This window comes from Achroia grisella, unplaced genomic scaffold (assembly GCF_030625045.1).
Source record: "Achroia grisella isolate CSIRO2021 unplaced genomic scaffold, CSIRO_AGI_Agris_v1 utg567, whole genome shotgun sequence".
NCBI lineage: Eukaryota > Metazoa > Arthropoda > Insecta > Lepidoptera > Pyralidae > Achroia > Achroia grisella.
In genome coordinates, this window is record NW_026712947.1 from 351,221 (window position 1) to 378,610 (window position 27,390).

General features: G+C 36.7%; 2 protein-coding genes across 4 annotated transcripts in view; one reads left to right on the forward strand and one right to left on the reverse strand.

Moving 5' to 3' along the window:
* Positions 1 to 147: 147 nt before the first annotated feature.
* On the forward strand, positions 148 to 12,386 carry LOC131848674 (F-box only protein 9). Its single transcript, XM_059198599.1, has 11 exons — positions 148 to 270; positions 4,511 to 4,648; positions 5,197 to 5,331; positions 5,528 to 5,678; positions 6,507 to 6,655; positions 7,213 to 7,376; positions 7,768 to 7,962; positions 8,957 to 9,092; positions 10,463 to 10,579; positions 11,223 to 11,429; positions 12,187 to 12,386. Exons 1-10 carry the CDS (start codon positions 268 to 270, stop codon positions 11,427 to 11,429), a joined length of 1,395 nt encoding a protein of 464 aa, XP_059054582.1. The 5' UTR covers positions 148 to 267; the 3' UTR covers positions 12,187 to 12,386.
* A 5,340-nt stretch (positions 12,387 to 17,726) lies between these two features.
* Positions 17,727 to 27,390, reverse strand: part of LOC131848616 (diacylglycerol kinase theta) — a 49,564-nt gene continuing 39,900 nt past the window's right edge. For 2 of the 3 annotated variants that reach the window (XM_059198535.1, XM_059198537.1), the window contains 7 exons: positions 26,891 to 27,039; positions 25,770 to 25,946; positions 24,521 to 24,662; positions 23,375 to 23,530; positions 21,348 to 21,504; positions 20,582 to 20,689; positions 17,727 to 18,265 (listed from right to left, as the gene is read on the reverse strand). In XM_059198535.1, the coding sequence (XP_059054518.1) occupies positions 18,152 to 18,265; positions 20,582 to 20,689; positions 21,348 to 21,504; positions 23,375 to 23,530; positions 24,521 to 24,662; positions 25,770 to 25,946; positions 26,891 to 27,039 (1,003 nt within the window). In that variant the 3' untranslated portion in view covers positions 17,727 to 18,151. The remainder of the gene's footprint in view (positions 18,266 to 20,581; positions 20,690 to 21,347; positions 21,505 to 23,374; positions 23,531 to 24,520; positions 24,663 to 25,769; positions 25,947 to 26,890; positions 27,040 to 27,390) is intronic. The other variant, XM_059198536.1, reaches the window with a different exon arrangement.

The following is a 27,390-nucleotide window of genomic DNA, read 5'->3' on the forward strand; positions in this document are numbered from 1 at the left end:
ACAGAGTACTTTCTGCATATTTTAAAATCATAGAGTAGGCACAGATAAGGCTGGCAATGTGCGATATTGACTGACGGTATGAATTATATTGACAGTCTATATACTTACACATTTTGAAAATATGTCATTGTCATTTAGCCATCTGTGTCCCATAAATTAATAAACCAAATATTTTAATTTTTTTTAAATTCTATTTCAATTCTATGTACTTTTAATGATTTTTCACGTTTTATAATAGAAAAGTAATAAGAATTTAATATTATAAAAATGGTGAGAATCATGTTTATATTTTTTTTCAGTTGCCACAAAATAAACATTTACGTAAATTTTTTTTGCAAATAGATTTTTCTGTTTTCAAAATATGGCTTATTTCATGCTCTTGTATTGTTACAATGTTACTCTATATTTTAGTAAAACATCAGTACAGTAATAGAAATGTGAAATTACTATTGTATTTTTTAGAAGTATTAGGACTTTATTAGTTACAATTTTACACATCCTGTTTTGAACGGAACCTTTTTTTCCTTTATAATCCCCATCACCCTGAAAAAAACCTGGGAATGATAAAATTGTTTGTATTTATTGGTTTGCGTATGGTTTACTTTTCAAAAGCATTAATTGTTAATACTGAGTGAATTCACCAGATTGGACTGACTCCATATTCTTTCTATTATCAGATGGATGCACTTTTCTATATAAATCTGTTTTAAATAACATTAACTAGTTAGGAAGGCTATTGTTAGTAATGGGGACTTGTCATCATTCCTATCCTCCAGTCCAATAAAACTTACAGAAAGGGCCTACAGTCTATGGCCAGGTTAGAGACCTTATTGTTTACTAATAAGGTCTCTAACCTGGCCATAGACTGTCTAGTGATGACAATAGCAGTATGATTTAAATTGTCAATAATATTAATCAACAATTGTATTCAATATTTTGAACAATCTATTGAAGGTTTCAATTTCAATCATTAAATAAATTTTACATATGACTGGGAAAAATAATAAGTTTAACAAATTATATAAACATTAAAATAAATTTAATAGAGTAAAAACTTATAAAATTATTGTTTAATCACAATGATATTAATTGATAATAAATACCATATATTATTCTCAAGTATCTGTAGTATTTGATATAATATAATAATAGGTTTTATAACTGTTACTTCTATTACATTTTTTTCTTTTTGAATACTGCTAATTGGCATCTATTTTTATACAATAGTCCAATCAGATGATTCTTTTTCTAAAATTATTTGAATTTATTTCAATATATGAGGCTAGTCCAATGAGTCAACTCCAAAGTGCTGTCTGATAATCTTTCCACTAGTGCTTTGGATGTCACATCTTAAGTCGAGAGAATCTTACTGCAGTTGTGCAGCCAGTTCATATATGTGTTCATTTAATCTAGCATTGTATTTCCTGTTTTACAGAGTGGTCTATATACAAAAGTATGTTCAATATTCCGTAATACATAAGTAACAATGTATATATATATATATACATAAGCTTGTTAATATGGAATATTCAACATACTTCTTATGGTTTTACTCATCTTTTACATAATAATTAAAAAGAATAATTAATTATGATATTCATGTTCAGTACCTAGTTGTGTAAATGATTAAATGTAAATATTATCTACAGTTTGTCAACCGGCATAGGCCTCCTCTAGAGATGTTCTTAATTCTCTGTCCTTGGCCTTCCTTCTCGAAGGACCTGCTATTTCTTTTAAGTTGTCTTCCCACCTTTTTTGTGTTCTTCCTCTGATTCTTTTGGTCTGTCTAGAATACACAACCCTTACCAACTATATCCAATTATTTTCCCTTCATTGCATTGTATGTCCTGTCCATTTCCAATTTAGATATTTTACTGTAGGGGACGGGGGTACATTATACAATTTTTAGATAAATGTTAATATGACAAAAGCTATGAAACAAATTACACATTGCACATTGATTACTTCTAAAGTCAGTATGTCTATTCAGCTATTAAAATATGACTGAAAAATTATTAAAATGTATGTAATTTTTTCACGACTTGGAAATTTAACTAAACAAGTCGATTGTAACATCTTGCCTCCCAATTGGGGCTAGTTGTTACATCATCAACGATGTTACGGTAGATAAATAAACACAATCATTAATTATACATATTTTTTTATTATTATTTTAAAACATTATAAACAATAGACATCATTTTAAACAGTCTTGTAACATTTAAAACCAGAAACCAGTCCTGCCCAGCCGTATTATTTTTATACCAACTGGGGGGAATATTTTTTAAATCGAGTTTTATAGAAATAGAAATAATCTTTATTCAAATAAACTCATTACAAGAACTTTTGAATAGTCATATTTTGATTCTACCACTCATTCGGAATGCATATTCATCACAAGAAGAATGAGCAACAAACTTGTGTGTTGCTCTTTTTAATAGATATTTTTTTATATAAATAATTACAGTATAACACGCACTCATTATTAGTGTAATTAGGTAATATTTTCAGTGCTATGGATTTGAAGTTTTTCTATAAAAACATTATACTACTACATTATAAATCTGGTTTATTTCTTTATATCTCCCACTGTGTTACAATATTATAATTTTACCCCGATGCCATTCCTTTCTATAGTGATTTGGCATGTCTTTGTCTATATGCTTCTTTGATTTGACCATGTTTGCTATCTGTATGTTAAGCTTGGTAGTATACATATATTAAAGACTTTATTTCTATCAGCCTGTACCATCAACATTACAGGGTGCAACATACCATTACTATCTATATTATCTTTTATTCATTAAAAATAAAATACAAAAGTACCATTACCCTAAGAAATTTTCAAATCAATTTGATCATGATGTGCGAGATTGTATTTTCAAAATTGAGTTTCCATTATTAATCAGCCCTAGATAATGACATAAAGAGCCAATTGGTTATAATTGTTTGATTAAAAATAAATGTACATATCAGGAATAGAATCTACATAAACTATTCTGTTTCTACAACCTCTCATCTACCTTTTAGTTTTGGTAAATATAATAATATGTCAAATGTAAAAATGTAATAGGTTAATAATAATAATAATAATAAATTTTATTTCATTAACCAAGATGTTTTACAAAAAAGATAAATTAAATGCATGGTTGCATCTTATTCATGGGTTCAATTCCTGCCTTGCCACATTCATATTCATGAGCCTCTGGTGGTTTACATACATAAAATCTGAAACTGTTTGAAACATGATGTTGAAGAACATATAAATGTGGAAATATGCATAAACACATTTCCTATATATCAATATTATTTAATATACTGTATATAATATACCTACATGATGTTGTATTAAGTTGACTGTGTGGCCATTTTTGTCTCATCTTCATTCACGAAGCTGCTTGCTTTGAAAGCTGAATTTCGGTTGTAAGCTGAGATATGACAATGTAATTTTGCTAATTGACTGCAGTAATCTTGTTGCGTGTATCCTTCTAAGTCCCTGGACAATATCTGGGAATCGGCGATGCACACATTATGTTACTCATACGTTGTTTGTACCTATATTGTATATACTAGCTGTTCCCACGACTTAGTCCAATTGGTTTTAACTTCGTGGAATTTAACTTTGTTTTTCTAAAATAAAAATAGCCTAAGTTTCTCCTTATTACATCAGCTACCTGCCAAAAAAAGTCCCGTCAAAATCGGTCCAGCCATTTCAGAGATTAGCCGGAATAAACAGAAATGCAAAAATATTAAAAATTTTTTTGGTATATGTACCGTAATTATATTCATATGTAGTAAAAAATAGTTATTTCAATATTACAAACAGACACTCCAATTTTATTTATATGTATAGATTGTTAACTAACCAATATCCACTATTCTAGACCCCGATATGTGTATTAGAAATGTGCAGTAGTAAACTCATTGCTACCAATGTACCATGTCAGGTTGACTGGAAACTATCGTGATAAGTTCCTGGTGACGATACGATTCATACTCTTATCATCCTCCACTGGTGTCCCGCCAGCGTATACCGTTAGCGCAGGCGCGTCCACCATTTCTTTATCATTAAACGAACTGATGAATGTAATTGTGTATATTTATTTTAAACTAACTGTTCCCGCGATTTCATTCGCGTGGAATTTATATTATTTTTCTAAAATAAAAGTAGCCTTAGTTAATCTTTATTACATCAGCTACCAGCCAAAAAAAGTCCCGTTAAAATCGGTCTAGCCATTTCAGAGATTAGCCGGAACAAACAGACCGACAGACAGACAGACAAAAATGGTAAAAAGTATTTTTTTGGAATATGTACCGTATTTATATTCATATACATGTAGTAGGTAAACTGTTATTTCAATATTACAAACAGTCACTCCAATTTTATTTATATGTATAGATTTACTGGACCGCCAACGTAACGTAGAGGATTACCTTATTATATATTTACCACTCACGAGATTGGCCATAATACTGTTTGTCACTGCAATAAAAAAAATGCATATTATAGGCATCATCGGTGGCTTCGGGAGCCGGTGTCAGCAGTAGCGACTGCGAGGGAGAAGAGCAGGAGGACCCATCCTCCTCACAAGACTTTGAGGATGCAAGTGACAAGCTCTCCTCTTTGGAATTACAGGATAATTCCCAGGTAATAGGATAGAGTTATAGAGAGATATATATTATCATTTTTAAAGTTGATGAATTTTACTAATGTTATAATCGCGAAAGTTTGTGAATATGAAAGTATAGACGGATGCATAGATAGATCATATATCGTTCACAATAACCCTGTATTTATGATATGGAAAGTCTACTTCTATCTCTCACAAAAATCTGACGAATAGTTCCTGTACTTAACTATATAAAAACCGTTAACAATAATATATCAACATTCAAGCTCTTAACAATCTTACTAAACGCAAATGTTTGTGAGTATGGATGGATGATGATGATGGATGTTTGTTACTCTTTCAAGCAAAAACTGCTGAACGGAATTTGATGAAACTTTATAGTAATGTAGCTTATACATGAGAATAACAGCACAGCTAGTTATATGTATATATAATATATTTCTTATACCATAATAACTGGGCTAATTTTCCACTGATTTTAATGATTTCTTTGCAATTGCTATCATTCTCAATCTGTTATTTTTTGTGGATTACTTTAACATTTAATTTTTATTTTTTTTAATAGTTCAAAGATGGTGAAGATGAGTTAACCATTTTCCGTCAACAATGGCAGAGAGAGTTGGAGTGTACCCCGACTCCGACGCGGGAACCAAAGCCTGAACCTGAGGTTGAGGTTGAGCCCCAAACTGATGAAGAAAAGGTAAGGAATAATAAATATGTGAAATTGTGTTTCTAAACTATTCAATAATTTTACATATTCATGAATATTATTGTACTGTATTTTACTAGCTCATTTTAAAAGTTTAAAAGCTGAGTTTGTTGTCTGGAAAGCACTCTGAACTGATAGTAGATTTGACAGTCCAGTATTATTGACACAAAAATTACATGTGGTTTAGGCAAAACAACTGTTCCTGAGAGGTGTGGAGATGGAGCGCGGCGGCAAGTTGTATGAAGCCATCCAACATTACAAGAGGGCCATGCAGATTCTACCAGACATCGAAACTCGACTGTACGAGAGCTCAGAACTGAGAGGCGATACACCGGAAGGTATAGAAAATTTAGTTTTTTTAAGTTAAGTTAGATCCACTCTAACTTTAAGTTAAGTAGATCCACTTTAAGATACTAAACGTCAATCCGAAACAAAGGAACCGTGGAAGACCTCGACACATGGATAGCCGCCATCAAAAAAGACCTAACGCGTGAAAATTTAGACCCAATGACGATCCAGATACAATGTCTCTGGCAAAGGATGATTAGGAGAGACAACCCTAATTAAGATGGGCTAAGTAAGGCCGGGATAGAGAGAGAAGTTAAGTTAGTTCCACTCCTATCGGAGGTTGGACAACATCAGGGCAATTTTAATTTTTGATGCTCTTGATCTAAAGAGCGAGTTTGTGCTACAGCCGAGCCATTTCCGCAAGTTCAGCAGCCAGAAATGTCGCTATCTGCTCTCACTTTTGTTAACCGCAATCTTCAGTTACACAAAATCTAGATGACGTTGTTTACTATCCGAAAAAATATAGCATAATATGTACTTGAAGGCGATTCAATAGATTTAATGTATTATATATAAAATATATAAGTTTACATGGATTTATATGTTAAAGTTGATTTCTTGAAGAATATCTATTAATCTCAATAAAAGATTGTGTTATGGGTCCTAGATAACTGATACAAATACATAGTTTTCTTTTCCTAAATACATACATAATATATACATAGAAAACACCCAGACCGATACAAACAATCATACTCATGAATACAAATGTTTGTGCCGCGCGAGGAAGAACCCGCGACCATCGGATGTAAAGCGGTATGCTAGACCGCTAGACCAGCGAGACCGTCAATTATTTATTTATTTATTTTTCTGTTTAGTGGAATTAGAAACAGAAGAGGTGCTGACAGTGGAACATGCGAATACTAGCGACGACGAGGACGCCGTGGAGGGCGAGGACCTGATGTCACGGCTGCAGAGGATCCTCGCCAGAAAAGGCACATTTTGCGTGCCAGAATTCCCTACTAAGGTTTATTTAATTTTATGTAAAGCAATCTCCCCGGGGGAAAGGGACTGTTAGTAATGTGGACCCAATTAATAACCCCAAAAACCCTATTGCTAGCAATGTACCATGTCAGATTGACCTCCACGCGGTTCAAACCATCGTGACAAATTCATGGTGAATTTACCACGATAGGCTAACTGAACTGAAACACCTCATGCTCATCTTATTATCCTTCACTGGTGCCAGCGTAAATCTTTAGCGCAGGCAGGTACACCATTCCATTCATCTATAAAAAATATATGAATTATGTACAGGCTGCTCATTTCAGATAATCTCCCCTAAAAAATGGATTGATGATCTTATTGCTAGCAATGTACCATGTCAGGTTGACCTCCACGCAGTTCCCCCTGAAAACCGTCGTGATAAATTATTGGTGAATTTGTCAAGATGGGCTAACTGACCTGACCTCATGCTCATCTTATCCACCACTGGTGCCCCGCCAGTATAAACGGTTAGCGCAGGCGGGTGCACCATTCTATTATCAACCATAAAACAAAACAAAGAAAATGCATTGTATACAGGGTGCTCACTTCTCGTGGTTGCCGTACGAGGTGGTGCTGCTGATCTTGAGATGGGTGGTGAGCTCGGAGCTGGACGCCATGTCGCTAGAACAAGCCGCCGCCGTCTGCCGCGGGTTCTACGTCGCGGCCCGGGAGCCCGACATATGGCGCACGCTGTGTGTTAAGTGAGTATTGCGCTATTTTTTTCAATCACTGTCCAAGACGTTAGTTATTGTTATTTACAAGAGTATCAACCTCTTTGTTTCAATGTATTTTATTACTTTTCAAAAAAAGAACATGGGGCTAACGAACTTAATTAATTTAATTTTAAACATGTCATTCTTAAGTGAAAGTGGAGGGATAATACAAAATCCTGAATTAAATAAAAAAAAATAGTGGATACAAAAAAAACAACTCATTTGTAACGATTGCGATTAATCGAACCCGCGACCATCGGATGTGAAGCGGTTATAAATCGCTAGACGACCGAGGGCGTCAAAGATCACACCCCTTAGTTTTACTAGTCCGGGCGGTGCGATGATGATGATGATGATTGATGATGGCATGTTGACGCAGGACATGGGGTATTGAGTGCGGCTTGCCCCGCGGCGGCGGCTATCAATCCTGGCGAGACATGTACGTGCAGCGGCCACGCCTGCTGCTCCACGGCTGCTACATCAGCAAGACTACCTACATTCGCCACGGGGAGAACTCGTTCCAGGACCAGTTCTACCGGCCGTGGTACCTCATCGACTACTACCGGTACCTCAGGTGACTATCACGAGATTATAGATGCATAGTCGGTTATTAACGATTTTAACAGCGGTTAAAAATGTATTTTAACACTAAATTTCTCTGAAACCATACTGTATGTAATCTATTAGGTCCTGTTAAGTGTATTATATTGTTTTATGTAGTTGGAATGCCAAATAAGGTGACGGACCATCGGATATCTTACCAGTGATACCAAACATTCGTTGCCATGCCAGAGCACTAAAATGTAATGACTTTTATGATGTGATTTCACAGCGTAAACTCATCCTGCAATCTAAATACAATTTATAAAGCAAGCTGCTTGGCGGCTGATATAGATTAACCATTGGGTACCTCACCCACGACTTTTAGTCTATCTTTGGTTGGATCTGATACCTAATGTTCCGTAGCGGCAACAAACGTAACATGACGACTATGAACTTCTTTTATTTATATGTACCTACTTTACACTTCGAAAATTTAAACCGAACTGAACTGTGCACTATTGGTTCTATTTAAAGACAGTATGTAGGTAGGACCGTTATAGTCAAATCAGAACTCATCTTGTACTCAAAACAACTATGGGAAATATATCACAAAAATATGACATTTATAAAAACAGTTCAAAAAATATTCCTTCGATCGATCCCCGTCCACGTTCTCCGATCGTTCCCCTGTCCAATTCAAACGGGATCGAAATTTCGACGTCCTGAGCCGAGGTTCGAAATCCTAGCGGTGCTCTCAGATTAAAGTATTATTCGTCAGGCGGGAGTTGGCCTTCAGCCGCTCCATAAGTCCTTCCGCGGGTTTGTAGTAAGTGCTCCGCTCCATAAGTGCCATAAGCACCCCCTATCGTCTGGTGAAGCTGTAAAAGCCAGCTGCGGCCAACAGCATTAGAGTAGTCCGAAAAATAACTAAAATATAAATTTAAAAATAATAAAAACATCTAAAGAGTTAGAGGGGTTCGGACGCCAACGGTTGCTGTTAACGTTAACGTTGCTATTGTTGGCAGGTTCTTCCCTGAGGGTTTGGTGCTGATGTGGACCACTGCTGAGGAGCCGGCGGCGTGCGTGGCGCACCTCCGCTACAGGCAGCCGAAGGCCTCGCTCGGGATCATGACCGGACATTACCGGCTTATTGGTGATAGGGTAGGTACATTTTATATTTAAAGTCATATTTTATTTTTCTTCTGTTGTGTTTCATTTCTCATTGTATATGTATATTAATAGATTTTTCTACTTCAGCCGCGATTTGATATGACAAAAGTTTTAATTGTTTAATGTGTTTCTTTGGAGGGGATTCAAGTTACGTCTATCATCATCATCATCATCGCAGCCTGGAAGACGTCCACTGCTGGACATAGGCCTCCCCCAAAGATCTCCACGACGATCGGTCCTGCGCTGCTCGCATCCAATGCCTTCCCGCGATCTTGACCAGATCGTCGGTCCACCTTGCTGGAGGCCTTCCCACGCTGCGTCTTCCGGTCCGTGGTCGCCACTCGAGGACTTTACTGCCCCAACGGCCATCTGTCCTACGAGCTATGTGCCCTGCCCATTGCCACTTCAAAGTCGCAATTCTTCGGGCTATGTCGGTCACTCTGGTTCTTCTGCGGATCTCCTCATTTCTGATTCGATCACGCAGAGAAACTCCGAGCATAGCCCTCTCCATTGCCCTCTGAGTGACTCTGAGCTTGTTGATGGGGCCCATAGTTAGCGACCACGTCTCTGTTCCGTAAGTCATCACTGGCAACACGACCAATGTCGTAAACCTTCGTCTTGAGACACTGCGGAAATTTGGACGAAAAGATATATCGGAGCTTCCCGAACGCTGCCCATCCGAGTTGGATTCGACGATTGACCTCTTTCTCGAAATGGATCTACCTAGCTGGATAAGTTACGTCTATATATATATAAATACATATGTATTACAATGTAGTCATATTTTTTTAATGGATGAATTTGATAGGCGCACCTATCTGCGCTACCGTTTTAGCTGGGCACAGGGCAGTGAATGATGATAAGATGAACATGAGGTCAGGTCAGTTAGCCTATCGTGGTAAATTCACCATGGTTTTCACGATGGTTTCCAACAAGAAGCGCGTGGAGGTCCTGACAATGGTATATTGCTAGCAATGAGTTAATTAGTTACACATTACTATCAATTTCATTCCCTTGCAGCGCGGTAGTTAGAGCTCACCACTGTATCGTTATATATGATGTGATGAGGTCTCCCTACATAATATATTGTTTATGTGTAGTCTGTAGGTAGTGAGTATACAGATAAAATAATTGTACTGTTTATTGTACATTAGTAAGTTTATTTGCTAGTGTGCCACATGGCTTAGTAAAGCGTACATTCGACGCGGGGTCGTCACGTGGACTGATTTTACATTAAACTTAAATCTTTGTTATCTGGAGAAGTACTAATGGAAGAGTCCCGAGTGTTGGCAGAAATATTACAAGTATACGCTCCTCAATTAATCGTTACAATCGCTAATGTATGAAAATATGGTTGTCAGGTGGTGATTGTGGTAAAAAAGACAAATGCGGAGAAGAAGCCTGCGCAGGCCACGAACACGCGTTTCCGGCCGCGGCGGAAGGAGCCCCACGAGCAGCTCGAGCAGACCTACCACATTGTAAGTATTACTAGCTAGCGGGTATACGTTTTTTATCAAGTAATATGGATTGCTCTGTGATTGATACATAAATGATGAATTGTTATAAATAAATGTATTGTTAGTCTTATTTCACTCTTCAATCAAAACGTAATAGTACACGAATGTTGTAATAATACACGAACGTTGTAATAGCACACTATCGGTATCACTATAGTATCAGTCTAGGTGTTTTATATGTATATTATGTATGTATTTTCGAAAAATAATCTATCTATTAGTATCACTTATCTAGTAACCATAAAAGCTTTAGTTAGCTTAACTTGGGTTTAGATGGCGCTGTGTGAATTGTCCTGAGATTATTATTATATGAACGTTGTAATAATAGTACACTAACATTGTAAGAGTACACTAATATTGTAATAGTACACTAACATTGTAATAATACACTAACATTGTAATAATACACTACCATTGTAATAGTACACTGACATTGTAATAGTACACTAATATTGTAATGGTACACTAACATTGTAATAGTACACTAACATTGTAATAGTACACTAACATTGTAATAATACACTAACATTGTAATAATACACTACCATTGTAATGGTACACGAATGTAAATACTACCGATCGGTGATGAGTAGGTCGTGTGCAGGAGTTGGAGCTGCGCGACGTGAAGTCGCGGCGTAACTTCCAGCTGTGGTGGCGCGGGTACTCGGTGTGCTCGCCGCGGGAGTGCCGCGACCACTGGACGCACTTCGACCTGAGCACGGGCAAGTTCCCGCCGTTCGCGTTCTCGCGCGTGCGCGGCTACACCACTGAGGCGCAGGCGCCGCTGCTCAACACGCACGCCTACACCTAGGTATGTATGGCGAGCACGATAGATCTATACAGGTCCCGGTATTACAGGTATTAGCATCTGACAATAGCCCAAACCAAAACAATAATAACCTTGTATACTGACCAGCTCCCCTCCGATCGATCCCCCGTCCGATTCAAACGGGGATCGAAATTACGAGAGCCCGAGCCGAGGTTCGAACCCCTAGCGGTGCCCTCTGACTATAGTCCTATCCGCCGGGTGGGAGTTGGCCTTCAGCCGCTTAATAAGTCCTTCCGCGGGTTTGGAGTGACATCTGCGCTCGCATCCTATCGTCCGGTAAAGCTGTAATGACCAGCTGCGGTACAGAGTAGTCTGAAAAAAAAACTATCTAGCTGTGCCCACGGTTTTATTCGCTTAAAATTTATAGACTATCCGTGGTTCTGGTGTATAAGCTATATTACTGTAAAGTATCATCAATGTATACTAACTGTGCCCGCGATTTTACCCACAAATTTATGCGTTAATCTGATATATAAGCTATATTACTGTAAACATTAATTAAAATCCGTTCGGAAGTTTTTTTGCGCGAAAAAGTAATAAAATTCCATCCATTTAGAAAAGTCAGGCCACTTCACGCCCCTTTTCCGTTTAGAAATCGTGCTTTTGACGAAAAATGACACGTGATATGTTACTACAGTCCCCTTTCCCCTTTTGTGATATTTCGTGACTTTTGCCGACCGTGATTAATGGACAGCCCCTAACTGAAAGTGTTATTATTAATAAAATCTTTTCTTTTAAGGTACTGTCATCAGCTAAACAGTGTTCATCGTCAAATAGTGATAATCTACTCATACCTTTCAAGTAGAATGTTTACTTCTGTCGAATAAAAGACATCTAATAATATAGAAAATAAGTAACTTGATGTGATTACCAGTTTAAAAATAGTTCATGAAATGTCTTGCAATGTTGATATATAATATGTATCAATTATTCTATACTATGTATGAATATGTATCAATTATTCTATAATAAGTATCAATGTCGGATAACTTTATGTATTATATTTTTTTCTTATATATTTAACGGCCTCGGACACATTGTCTTTTTGCGATGGCCGCGGGTTTTTTTCTTTTGCAGGATTAAACATTTGTGTTTATGAATATTGTTTGTATTCATCTGGATATTTTCTATTTATATAGTATGTATGTATTTTAATTGTTTTTAAGTATATATTTCAGTTGTCTAGTACCCATAACAAACTGCTTATCTTGGGACTAGATGACAGCGGCTTTGAATTGTCCAGGGTTGTTATTATTATAATTAATATATTCTTGCATATTTAGATTGTAGATAGAATTACATGAAATGTATGTATGGTAATATTCATTAAATGGATATCCGGCATGGAATTAATATTAATATATAAGTTAAATGTATTTCTGATAATATTCATAAAATTCGATATTCGTCCTGGAATATTAATATTAGTCAGAATACTATGTACCCATCCGTAATTCTTACAGTTCTTAATAATTACATACGAGTATATTCTGTATTGAACGTGTATCTTAAAAGATTGTTGTTAAGAAAACTGTGAGCATGTATGTGCATATCTCTATGGCTGTATACGTACATAAATATATTGTATAGGCAGCGAGAGATTTCGTCGAGGCAAACTAACGCTGAGATTTAGTGTATCTTACACTCTTTGTGCTACAAAATTGTGTTCATAATGTTCACTAACAGAATCCTTTTTGGACTATCTTTTCATTCTATTCTTGGTAACAATAGTTCTGGTATAAATGTTTAAAAATGAATGTTCATGTGTCAAAGTTAATACGAAAATGACGTTGATAGGTAAATGGTCTATTTCAATGTCATTTTCGTATAGACTTCAAATAGTTGTAAAGCTAACTCCGGTATCCGAAATGCGCTCGTTCGTTATCTATGAACGTTTACGTTTGTGCGATTCTCCTATTGGCTATGTTCTAAATCGGCGTTCGGATATTTTTGGCCGGATATCCGGTATCCGGTAGAAGAGCTATCCGTTTTATGTGTAGTTGATACTGAGCTTAATATACTTAAGTGTACTAACAGGCATTAAAGTTTCTGCCGTTGAGGCTTGATTGTGTAATGTTGTTGGAGTCTTATTTTACTTTTACCCGACTACGGCGAAGCAAAAATGAAGGGTTATGATTTTTTTCGAACTATTCTAGTGCTATAAGACAGCTGGTCTATAATATTTCACTTAAGAATAATGGAGGTGAATGCAGAGGACGCCTCAGACCCATGGAATGACTTACAGAACAGCTAAAGGCCAACTCCTGTCTGATTAAACAACTTTAGTCTGAGGGCACCGCTAGGAGTTCGAACCTTGGCTCAGGCCGTCGTAAGACAGATTTTCGTTGGAATAGAACATAGGAATATTTTAACTGTCATACAGGTCTTATACTTTCACATAATTATGTTCATATGGTGCCCTCTATTTGTATAGCGTTATGAACTTTGCCCTAAAATTTATTATCGTTTACTACTGTTGCATTATTGTATTAGTGTAAAATGCATACGATATACCTATAAATATCAGATTTTACATTTCCCTGTTTTATAGTTATTTCGGCGAGATCATTGAGTAGTCGGGTTTTAGTTTTAAAACTAACTTATCTAAACAGCCTTAATTAAAATGTTCCAGTACATAAAATGTACAAGAGTTTCTTTAATTTGTTCTCAATTTAAGTATTTAGCTGAAATGGACGGTAGGGATAGTGCTAAATAATATTGACGTAGTAAAAGGGTCCTAAATGAATAACTTATTTTGACTTTTAACAGTTTTAATTGCGAATCGGAACATTGTTTGTAATTGCAATATTTATTTTTACTAGCTGTGCCCGCGATTTCACCTGTGTGAAATTTATAGCCTACATGTTATTTTGATGTATAAGCTATATTACTGTAAAGTTTCATCAAAATTCGCGTGAAAGAGTAAGAAACATCCATCCATACTCACAAACTTTCGCGTGTATTAATAAGATATATGTATAATCATAAACTATTACTATAGAAATTCTTATGTATGTCAACTACCTCGATTTACATCTGCATTGCTACTGGTTTACATAATCAAGTCCTGACTAACAGTGAAGCAGGACGGGTTATGACATGGCTGTAGCAAATTCTTTTAAGGGGCCCAAGATTTGATTTTGGACTTAGGTTTTTGTACTGTAATATGGAGTCTATTCTCCGCATTTAGCCTCTCTGGGCCGTTGTACGTGTAGAGCCGAGACTACCAAAGTAGCCAGCGAAGCTCCTCCCAGAAGCGCAGAAGCCTGTGTCCTCACATGCTTCACGGAGCGACCTCAACTTTCCGAGGATTTGTTAAATTAGTTTCTTACATTTGGGTTTTTAAAATACTTACTACCAATTTTTGACTCGGTTTTGACATTGTAGGAGCAAAAAAACTTTGCCGTTTATATTATTTTTGTTCAGATTCAATTCAGATTATAGTAATAGCAATACGCAATTTTCTTGATCGTTCTTGTTGTAAACAGCGGAATCATCATTATAAGTAATGACTAACGAAGAGTACTATAGTTTTGTATTTGCAACTCGATTTACTAAAATGGTTGGGAAGAATAAGTTTATGTTATATTATACTGCGGATCGTCAGAAGATGTTGACAGGATTCATATGATTATTACACCGGATACGGATACGGATATGGATTACATGGAGTCGATATCATTGGTCATCATTATTTTTAAGGATTTAACACAAGAGACTGGCTCTATCCGATATTATCCTATACCAGCGCAATCTAAACGATATTTTTTCAAAATCTGTAGTTTGGAATGACAGATAAGCCTATCTACATGACCGCACTAAGTGGTATCTGTCACTAATCGTTACCATTCAGAGTACTATGATGTAATGGATATAACCTTTTTTTAAAGGGATATTTATCTAATATATTTATATATTTTTATTAAACTTCAGGATACGGATTTTTTTTATTTTTATATGGAATGATTAATAATTTTACGGATTATCCGTCATATAAAAGTTATGCCAATTAATAATCTTCGCCAATAGTATTACCAGATAAAATTTTTATTAGCCAATTTTAACATATTGAAGTAAATGACAGTGTTTCAGTTTAGTTATAACGTACAAGTAAATAGACCAACAGACCCTATCAAGTATATTATCCGACACATTTATGTACCGTTAAAGAATTGTAGTAGTACCCATAAAAAACTGCTTATCTTGGGACTAGATATTTTTCAGGGTTGTTATTATTATGAGATATAAAGACAGTATTTGTAACGGTTACGAAATGGCTGTCCGATTGTTATACAATTTTGTATGTATATTCACTAGGTTTGATAGGAACTAGACTATTTTTCATAAACTTAGTGATACGTGCCACCTCAAATATTTAGTTTTATTTTTAATTTATTTTATTATGATATGGTATTAAATAAAAATACATACAGCCCTAAATTTTCACTCTTCTACCATCTACCTTATTCTTAAATAGCGATATTAGTAGATACTATATGTACATGGCAAAACAACGTATCCATAAGTGTTGCCATAAAATTATTATGTTAAAAGGGGTTAATTGTATAATAATTAATTATAATATTAGGAATAATAATAATAAGGTGGTTTTGATGATTACTTTTATAATAATAATAATTATTATTATTATTATGGTTTTATAGTTGTCATTGTTTGGCAACTTTATAGAACGAAAGACAAGTTTACCTCTCCATCAAAAGGAGATATATATCTTAATAATAAATATGTTTATTATGGCATCGATTTATGTAAGAAAACGATGGATATAATGTGGGGTTGGAAATGAGGAAATTATTTTGGTAATTCTTAGCGGATGAAGTGGCTGTGCAAAATTGACCGCGAAGCTCACTTATTTAAGTGTCGAGTAACAAAAACTCAGTTTTTGTTGGTAACATTACTCGAAAACTTAGTTCTTAAGTATTTTTTTTGTTATTATTATAGCAACATATTATTATATACAGTTATTGGTTTGAGAACGTATCAGATACTTGAAGCCAAATGTTAGTTTATTTTGCTATTCGAGTTTTATTTAAAACATTGTGATATGTTGTTTTCCTATAATTTGAAACCAGTGAAGGAAACGTAGCTAGTCACAGCAATGTGAGACTTAATGCCTTAGGTTAAGTAATAATTTAAATAAAGATATTTTCAATTAATCTAATGTGTTTTACTGAATACCTGTCTATATTGTTTTTTTATCTGCACATATAATAGGTACATCATAGTGATATATTAAATATAGGTACATTACTATAATATACTAGCCGTGCCTGTGTGAAATTCATAGCTTATGTTAATCTGATATCTTATATATAAAATTCTCGTGTCACAGTTTTCGTTCCCATACTCCTCCGAAACGGCTTGACCGAGTGTCATGAAATTTTGTGAGCGTATTGAGTAGGTCTGAGAATCGGCCGACATCTATTTTTCATCCCCCTAAATGTTAGGGGTAGTCCACCCCTAATTTTTTTTTTATTTTAAGGCAAAACAACGTTTGCCGGGACAGCTAGTAAGCTATATTATTGGAAAGTTTCATTAAAATCCATTCAGTAGTTTTTGTGTGAAAGAGTACCAAACATCCATCTATCTACACTCACAAACTTCCGCGTTTATAATGTTAGTAAGATGGACTGTTGATAATGCATGGATTGCCTAAAAGACTAAAGCCTAAAGACTGGATGAAATTTTGGTTTCATATTTTAATGGGTTTCCGGATGGTGGGAAAACACAATTGAATTCGGTAGGCGACATATGTCTCGTCCGTTGGTCATCATCATCTGCTTCTTCCTTACCCCATTTATTTGTGGTCGGCGTAATATGTTTTTCTCTTCTATTCATCCCAGTTCTCAGTGATCTCGTTATTTACTCCCTTTCTTATCATATCTTTCACACAGTCCAATGTCTTATACGTTAGTATTATATATTTGTTGACTGTTATACGCCTAATTATTTTATACCATTATATATGTATATATCTAAAGTTATACGTTGAATATAGCATCGTAACCTCGTCCCAGCATACACTCATATCCTTTGCGAGCTAGTTTTATATATACAGTTATGTAATATTGAATCTGTTCAAAGTCTGATTATTTAATTAGTAAATTATTTTTCGAGTTGGTCCTTTACAAACATACCAAGAATGTAACTATTCCTCTTTATATATATATAAATGTGTGCACATGGGCGTCGTGGGGATACTAGAACGGAACGAAATCAAAGACAAAATATTATTTCATTATTTATTTTTTACACATTCTCAAATCATATCAGACTAAAAAATAAAACAAATACTAGTTCTATAAATTTATTATTATTATAAGTTTTATTATATATTACTTCTGTTAATAATTTATTTACACTGTGTCATAGTACATCTTTCGAACGGTGACTACAACTAGGGCGATTTTTAGAGGATCCGGTCCGTCGGGGTCCGGTCCAGCGAGGGCCGGTCCGGCGGGGTCCGGTCTAGCGAGGCCCGGTCCAGTGAGGGCCGGTCCGGTGCAGTCCGGTCCAGCCAGGGCCGGTCCAGCGAGGGCCAGTCCGGCGGTGTCCGGTCCGGCAGTGTCCGGTCCGGCGGTGGCCGGTCCGGCTAGCGGGTTCCCAGCGAGCGCCGAGCGCGCGCGCCGGCCTTGAGCCCGAGGCGGGCGCGGGCGCTAGATGAGGCGCTCGCTGAGCCAGATTCAGGAGTCCGGCGGGGGGGGCGGCGGCGGCGGCGGGGGCGGCGGGGGGGGCGCGGGCAGGCTCGGCTCGGTGTCGCGGCGCCGCACCTTGCCGCGCTTCTTCAGCATGGTGGCCTGCGCGCGCGCGGGGCGCGGGGCGCGGGTGAGCAGGGGGGCGCGCGGGGGGCGCGGGCGTCACGGGCCCGCCGCCGCCGAGCCGCCGGCGCCGGCGCCCGACCCGCGCTTGATTTTCTTCAGCATGGTCGCCTGCCGACAGCGGACACAACAGCTCGGTCACGTGACGCCCGCGCCGCCCGCACACCCGCGCACCCGCCCGCGCTGTCTTTCCGCCGCGTATATCGCTACTCCCCCGACACTCTGCCGTCTAGCCTCCAGGGCTGTCGCCGTCCGTCCGGCGGTTTTGCCGGACGGTTTGACGGTCGATTTTTATTGAATTATTTTTACATATGCCAAAATCTTAAAATCTCCAAAATTTAAGTTTATTTATCGTAATGATAGTCTATTAATCAGCAATCATGTGTCTGATTTAAATTATACAAGCCCTATACTAACGGGCCAGAGTGTCTGGGGTATGCACGCAGTGAGTCGGAACTTTTACTGAGGTCCTGCCGCGTCCGCCGGGCCGCCGTCGGCCGGTTCGGCCGTGATCCGGGCGAGGTCCGGGCGGCGGCGGCCCGGGGACGCGGCCATGAACTAGTGGAGTACTGGTGCTGCGTGGAGTTTGAGTGCTCGGGCGTTACGTGACTCGGGAATTTTGAATATCAGGTATCATCCGTAGGAGCCGCTTCATCAATCGTACCGTTATTTATATAAATCATATCTATCTCATATATATATTTTTAATCAACTACTTTTTATCTACCGGGTCTAATCTAAATACATTAATTATAGTCTGTTTTTTAATCCGGGAGACTAAATTGACTTCAAATAATGTTACCACCTATAGCGGAGCAGTGATACACCTGTGATACCGATTTGTTTATTCGGAAACTTATTTTAAGATATTAGTTTTAAAGCTTTAAATGACGTTTCCACAACATCATTTTAATATTTACGTATATATACTAGTGTTTCCATTATTATCGTCGTAGTACACAGCATAAAAATACATTTTTTTCGTTTCCGTGCAAATAGTAATATTTACAGTATTAAGCTACATTTAATATTTTGTTGTTTGAAAGAAAAAAATGTTGTATATTTTTTTCTTTCAAATAACAAAATATTTAAATTGTTGTTTTTTTATGATATATGACAGAATAGAATACACAACCATATATTTATGAATACCTATACTTTATTAATTTTATGTTAATGCGTTTTATTTAAACACTCACATTATTTCTGAATAACCTATTAAAATGGGTAATTAATATTAATATCCGATAGTGCCACAACCTTATTTAAAAAATGCAAAAACCTGGCAACATCGGAAACGTCAAATTTGTCTCCGGGTTTAAAAAGCAGACTATAGTATTGCCAGCCTATATAAAATTCATCACTACATATCATATCAACCCTTGTTCATGGTAATATTATATATACTTAATTGATATAAATACGAATACAACACATACTTGATAAAATCAAGTCATGATTTTTGCATACATCCTGCAGCTATAGTATGCGTTCTACCCAGATTGATTTTACAGCTGAACTGAATTACAGCTTTGACTTCCGGAGCTATGGCACAGATTACTAATTTAAAAAAATAAACTCTATGATACTATCTGATAATATAGCTGTATAGAAGTTAAAGAATTTTTTAAATGGTTAAAGTACATTTTGTATTCCTTATTATGTTTATATATTATTATAATGTTTGTTTTTCGTCAATATTAAGTTCCTAATTTAATTGTCGTAAATATGAACTACCACTCTCTCATCATAGTTAAAAATAATTGTTTTGCTCTGTCAGTGATTCTCCAAATCTATGAGCCATATTTTATTGCTGTGGCATATGGTGTACATCTACACAATATGGGTAAAGACTCACATTCCACTATATTGGTCTAAATATTCTGCAATTAAACCTACCTACACATATGTACTAAAATACAAATGAAACTTATTATCATACACACGCACGCACCCATACACACACACACACGCAGTAGTAGATAATAAGCATAATCATAATATGAAACAGTAATTTTTTTTGTTGTATAACTTTCCTATATTATTTTGCGTGCCGTTTGCGCCTATAAATAATTGTTCATTTAGATCATAACCCATTACATGTAATAAATTGTATGATTATAACAATTGGTGATCCTAAATAAAAAAAAAGAATCAATCAATTGATGAAGCGAATGTCCCGTAGGTACATATATATGTACATCTAACGATTTGGTTGGTTACAGTCTGATCGGCCGCGGTCGGAAGCGAGCACATGCACACACAAACACACAGACTGAGGGCCGTGTACTATACCTTGAGGGCGGACTTGAGGACCACCACCTCGCTGGGCGCCGCAACCCACGGCTCGCCGTCCACCTGCACGGGGATCTCGCTCTTCAGGTTGATCTTGATGTGTCCACCCTGTAATGTTTTATAATAATAAGAAATAAATAACCCTGGGCAATTAACACAACGCCATCTAGTCCCACGGTAGGTACTAGACAACTGATATATATAGAAATACATAATATATATAGAAAACACCCAGACCGATACAAACAATTATACGAATGTTTGCATCGTGCGAGGAATCGAACCCGCGATTATCGGAGAAAAAGCAGCGTGCTAAACCACCGAGGCCGTCAAATTTATACTATACTAGCTGTACCCGCCACTTCGGTTCGTGGAATTTAACAAAAAAGTTAATTAGAGAATTTTCTAAATTAAAAGTAGCCTAAGTTACTCCTTATTGTATCAGCTACCTCCAATAAAGGTGCCATCAAAATCGGTCCAGCCATTTCAAAGATTAGCCGGAACAAACAGACTAACAGACAGACAGACAAAAATTGTAAAAAATGTTAGTGTATGTACCGTATTTATATTCATATGCATGTAGTAAATATTACAAACAGACACTCCAATTTTATTTATATATATATAGATTATATGCCCTATTATCATGTGATGAGACAGTTTTACGAATGAGCGGTAGATTGAAAAAATTTGATGACTATTCAAAATTGCTTCAATGTAAGTTTATATGAATAAATGATCTTCTATTCTGTTCTATTCTATGTACCTGTGCTATGCGCATGGCCCCGCGCAGTCCGGACTGTATCTGTCCGAGATGTACCACGCCGGTGACGCCGACCACCTCGAGCATGCCGTCCCAGTGGTTGGGTTTGTTGAACTGGTCGTCCTTCTCGGGACCCCACGGGTTCGCGCCGGAGCCCCAGCTGACGGACGGGTACATACACTTTAATTTAGGGATCCATACTTCCATATAAAGCTTACTATAAGCTTCCTTTGCAAAAAAGCTTACTATAAAATTGAAGAATTCGTTAACGATAATAATGTTTTTATAGAAAAACTTTAAATCTATAGCACTGACAATATTATCTGATTACATTAATAATGAGTGCGTAGCGACTTCTATGTTGATTATCGCATGCCTCTTACTTGTTATACTGTAATTATTTATATAAAAAAAACATCTATTAAAAAGAGCAACACACAAGTTTCTTGCTCATTCTTCTTGTGATGAATCTGCATTCCGAATGAGTGGTAGAATCAAAATATGACTATTCAAAAGTGCTTGTAATGAGTTTATTTGAATAAAGATTATTTCTATTTCTATTTCTATTTCATATAATAATAATATTAATAATATTTTGGTGTTTCGTTTAAAAAATCTGTTTCTACGACAAAATTGTCATCAGTAATATATAATATAGTATCTCATCCTTCAGCCGAAACAGCAGTGGCGTAGTTACCTAGGGGGTTAGGCGAGGCAGTGCCCCTGGGCCCTCAAGCTCAGAGGGCCCTCGAACCCTTAACAGAAAATCTCGATCGTTCGACCTGAACGTTAAATTTCTCCCATTTTCAAAATAAATATGACTATACTATATATAGGTTGCAACCTGACTTTAATGGCAACTCAGTTGACAGATATTCGTAAGTTATGCCTTCGGAATTCCCCTAAATTCTTTCTGTGGGTTGTCAGTGTTGTCAATTTGACGGAAAGCGATATGTGCGTTTTAAATAACTAGGGTAAGTAGTAGGTAACTAATGTAGGGTGCCCCAGGGTTCTTGGTTACCTAACTGCGCCACTGCAAACAGTAACAATAATAACAAACTGATTATACCTAAATGTTGCTTAACTAAAGTCAGCAATTCGTTTTATTGTAATTGCGTAAGGTTTTACAACAAGCTACCAGAGCCTATTCTACATCTGCCTGAAAAAATATTAAAATGTCGTACAAAACACTTTCTGTGTAAAAGTACTTACTATAAAATTGAAGAGTTTCTAAATGATAATAATGTTTTTGTAGAAAAAACTTAAATTCATAGCACTGACAGTATTATTTGATTGCACAAGGAATGAGTTCTAAAGGTTTCTATTTTGATCATCGCATGCCTCTTAATTGTTTTTGTGTAATTATTTATTTAAAATAACATTTATTCAAAATAGCAACACACAAGTTTCTTGATAATTCTTCTTGCGACGAGTCTGTATTCCGAATGAGTGGTAGAATAAAAAATATCACTATTCAAAAGTGCTTGTATTGAGGTTATTTGTGACTGGAGAGGGAACACAACTACTATTTTAACAAAATTAATACTATTTTAAAACTCAAATCATTTGTAATAAAAGTGTATATTTTCAAAAAGGGCTCACAGAGAACTAGTCAAAAGTGATATAAAAAAAAAGAGATTAAAAAATGTATATAAAAAGAATGATAAACAAACTGCCAGCAACATTATTTAAATAAATAATATTTCTATTTCTAATCACGACTTACATAGCAAAGTACTTGGCGACTAAATGAGGAGCAACAGAGATACCCACGCGGTCATTTTTTTTTATGAATGATAATGGAAGGGTGCACCCGCCTGCGCTAACGGTTTACGCTGGCGGGGCACCAGTGGAGGATGATAAGATGAACATGAAGTCAGGTCAGTAAGCCCATCGTGACAAATTCACCAAGGATTATAGCAATGCTATTGCTAGCAATGGGATTATTAGTCCACATTACTAACGACCCCCCCCCCCCCGCCCCCACGCGGTCCTTTATCACAAAGTAGATAAAAAAATAGTAGATTTACCTGAGTATGTTCAGAATTATAATGCCCTCGACGGCAGGCAGTTCGACTGGCTTGCCGTCCACCTCCAGCTTGACGGCCTTGTGAAGGTCCTTGCACATCTTACGACCTACCATCTTGCGCAGCCCCATTTTAACATACACACCCTTGTTGCGTAACCTGTAATACCACCGTGATTCGTTGAGACAATGGTAAACTTTATTTTATTTTATACTAGCTACTCGTCCCGGCTTCGCACAGGTGTAGATGTATTATATATAGAAACCTTCCTCTTGAATCACTCTATCTATTTAAAAAATCCGTTGCATAGTTTTAAAGATTTAAATCTTAGGGACGGACAGACTTCCACAGCTTGTTGTTTTATACTATGTAGTGATCAAGATAATGGTAGGTAGTTGGTAAAACATGCTAATTGCTCACCTGATGGTGAGTGGTAACCGTCGCCTATGTACATGATTAGCACTGCAGATATCACGTTATCAAGTAATATTGGCACTGGCCAATTTACACAGCACAATCTAGTTCCAAGCTAAGCAGAGCTCGTGTTATGGGTACTAGACAAGTGATACAAAATCTTATACACATTTTTTAAATACATATATAAATATAATAAATAAATAGAAAACACCCAGAATAATACAAATAATCATTCTCAGGAATTTTTATTTAGTACTAGCTGTTCCCGCGACTTCGTCCACGTGATTATTCAACTTCTTTTTTCTAAAATAAAAGTAGTACCTAAGTTACTCCTTATTATATCAGCTACCTGCAGAAAAAGTCCCATCAAAATCGGTCCAGCCATTTTAGAGATTAGCCGGAACAAACAGACCGACACACAGACAGACAAAAATTGTAAAAAATGATATTTTGTTGTATTTACCATATTTATATTCATATGAATGTAGTAAAAAACGCTTATTGCAATATTGCAAACAGACACTCCAATTTTATTTATATGTATAGATTAGTTTGTACGGCGCGAGAAAATCGAACCTACGATCGCTGGAAGTTAGGCAGTGTACTTTGTACAGTCTACCTGAGGTAGAATGACTGTATGTAGGTACATGGAGTGTATTTAATTAAAAAAAACCACTGCTAATGTGAAGATGGAGCTGGTCTTAAGTAGGTATATGTTGGTAGTACACTTGCCTGCTGTTAAATTTGTTAGGGTTCTCCTCCCTCGCGTTATGGAAGTCGAGGCAGAGGTCAGCATCGATCCCGATGCCGAAGTAGTTGTTCATCACGAGGATCTGCGAGTTATCCTCGCTCTGCGACCCTGTACTCACAGACGCTGTAATATGACCATAAGGTACAGTCAGCCGACTACATCTCGTACTGTGCAACGGGCCGGAAAGATTGTCAGAGGGTTTATTGTAGACTAGCTCTTCTCGCAACATCGTCCTCGTGGAATTTAACTTTATTTCTCTATAATAAAATATTTTTTCTAAAATAAAAGTAGCCTAAGTTACTCATTACATCAGCTACCTGCCAAAAAAGTCACATCAAAATCGGTCCAGCCATTTCAGAGATTAGCCGGAACAAACAGACAGACAAAAATTATAAAAAATGTTATTTTGGTGTATATATAAATACGGTATAATATAAACGGTAAACGGTATAATATAAATAAATAATTATTTGGTATATATATAAATATAAAACGGTGTACCGTATTTATATTCATATGCATGTTTACTACATGCATATGAATATAAATACGGTTATTTCAATTAGAAACAGACACTCCAATTTTATTTATATGTATAGATAGATAGATAAATAGATAAAGGTAAAGGCACAGACATAAGGCACTGTTATATTAACAACAAAAATAAAAAGTAGAAAAAGAATTACATTAGTCAGTCAACCGTTATTTTTTATTTTGTATTGTAACAAAATACAAAACAAAATAAAAAATAATGGTTACGGACTTTTTTTTTCGGGCTACTCAAATACAGTTGGTCGCATCTGGCCTTTCTGCTTCACCCGACGATAGGAGGTGAGTGCAGCTGGCACTTCAAACCCGCGGAATGACTTATGGAGCGACTTCATGTTCAGGGCCGGCGCTAGAGTCCTCAGCGCCCACATGCAACTTTTATCTATCGCGGTTTACGTCTCCGTATTTATAGGTAAGTTACATTATTTATTATAATTTATTAAGTATTCTATAGATTCTATATTTTAATAAAATTATAGTATATATCCGAATCTCGTGATGGCAGCCCCTTCGACGAGGCGCCCGTATGCTCCGCATGTGTTGCATGCCCGTTTCCGCGGGCCCTACAAGTATTTATGTCTGTCCACGACCAGAAGTAATGGGTCCGCAGCAATGCAGTGTCTCTGGAGCGTACAATCCAACATATTTGCTTTGGCATGCAGACTTGTTATAACCACCAACCTGGCAACTGTTTGGACAGCTCCTTGGGTTCATCCTGCTTGTCCTCGGGGTGGAAGACGACCGTCCAGCGGTCGAGGCGGATCTCTTCAGCGTCTATGACGTCACGCAGCAGCGACAGCGGGTCCTCGGTGCCGGTGTACCCGGAGCCCCAGCGGAGCACGCGGGCCAGGTCGTTACCTGATGACGTCAAACGGTAACAAACTTAATCTTATTAATTAATATTATAAACGCGAAAGTTTGTGAGTATGGATGTTTCTTATTCTTTCACGCAAAAATTACTAAACGGATTTTGATGAAACTTTACTGTAATATAGCTTATACATCAGAATAACATATATAGACTATAAATTTCACATAGCTAGTTATTTATATATTAGTAATATTAAGGTACATAAAAAAATTAAGTAAGGTAAAATGCAGTCTCATTTTGTTCCTTATTATTTCTAATTCTAGCGCGGTGGTTATATCGATGCGGACTCGGGACGTAGACTTGAAATCTATGTTAGTGGAGACGTAAACTAATGGAAGGGTCTCAAGTGTTGACAGATATATTACAAGTGTAGGCACATATTTGTATTCTTTATAATTTACTTCTGTAGCAATAAAGAGTAAATAAATAAGTATTTCTACTTATAAAATGGTTTGTCCTAATTTTAAATAAAAGCTATGTTTGAATAGATATTCGGCAAGTGAAGATGTAATTGTCGAGGAGTTTATAAAATCTATATTTTTAAGTATGCAACGTTTACTTCAAATTGTAACATTAAAAAATATTAGGTATTATTTTGCGGAAGTTTATTTCAATACTTAATGAATCTTAGAGATCAGATTTGCACTCTTTGTAACGATACTCCTCCGAAATGGCTTGTCTATTTTATTGAAGGTGGACTGTCAGGCCTCCATCGTTTACCACTCAAAAAAAATCCGATCGGTCAAAGTCGAGTTTTTAAGAATAATCGCGTAACGCTCTATACGTGATACTATTTCCAAGTTGCTGATAAATTACTCTGTATGAAATTTGTGGTTTATTTGCTAAGAAGGAGTAATATTTGTATATTTACTAAGAAGGAGTAATATTTGTAATCACAGAGTAATTATATGGCGTAGGTTGGTGTACAGACCGGTTCCGAGCGGCACGATGGCGCAGGGTGGGTTGGAGCATTGCGAGTCCTGGCCGACGTTGTCGAGGCACTGCAGCACCCAGCCGATGGTGCCGTCGCCGCCGCACACCAGGATCTTGTAGTTGGGAATGTGACGAAACACGTACAGCCTGGACAACACCAACAATTTTTATATATACATAAGAACTGGCTATTTGCTGTTTAAGCATTATTTTTAAATTCTATGACTTGTAAACAGTATTAATGTTATGTATAAAAAAACATCTATCTCTCTTTATATCTGTATAATATTACCAGAAAAATGTTTGAAAACGTGGACTCACTATGTGGTTGTAGCCCCCTCATGTATAAACGAAATATTTTATTTGGAAAGTATACACTATATCCTGAGGAGATAAAAACCATCGCTCCTAAGAATATCCTTCAATTTTTGTACGGGTAGGTAGCGATGTTTGAATAAGGGCAAACACAATACACACGGTATACAGGTCGCAGTGTTA

Coding starts and splice junctions, on each gene's coding strand:
- LOC131848674 (XM_059198599.1), top strand. Junction 9,093..10,462: donor ACCGGCTTATTGGTGATAGG/GTAGGTACATTT, acceptor TATGGTTGTCAG/GTGGTGATTGTGGTAAAAAA. Junction 10,580..11,222: donor TCGAGCAGACCTACCACATT/GTAAGTATTACT, acceptor GGTCGTGTGCAG/GAGTTGGAGCTGCGCGACGT.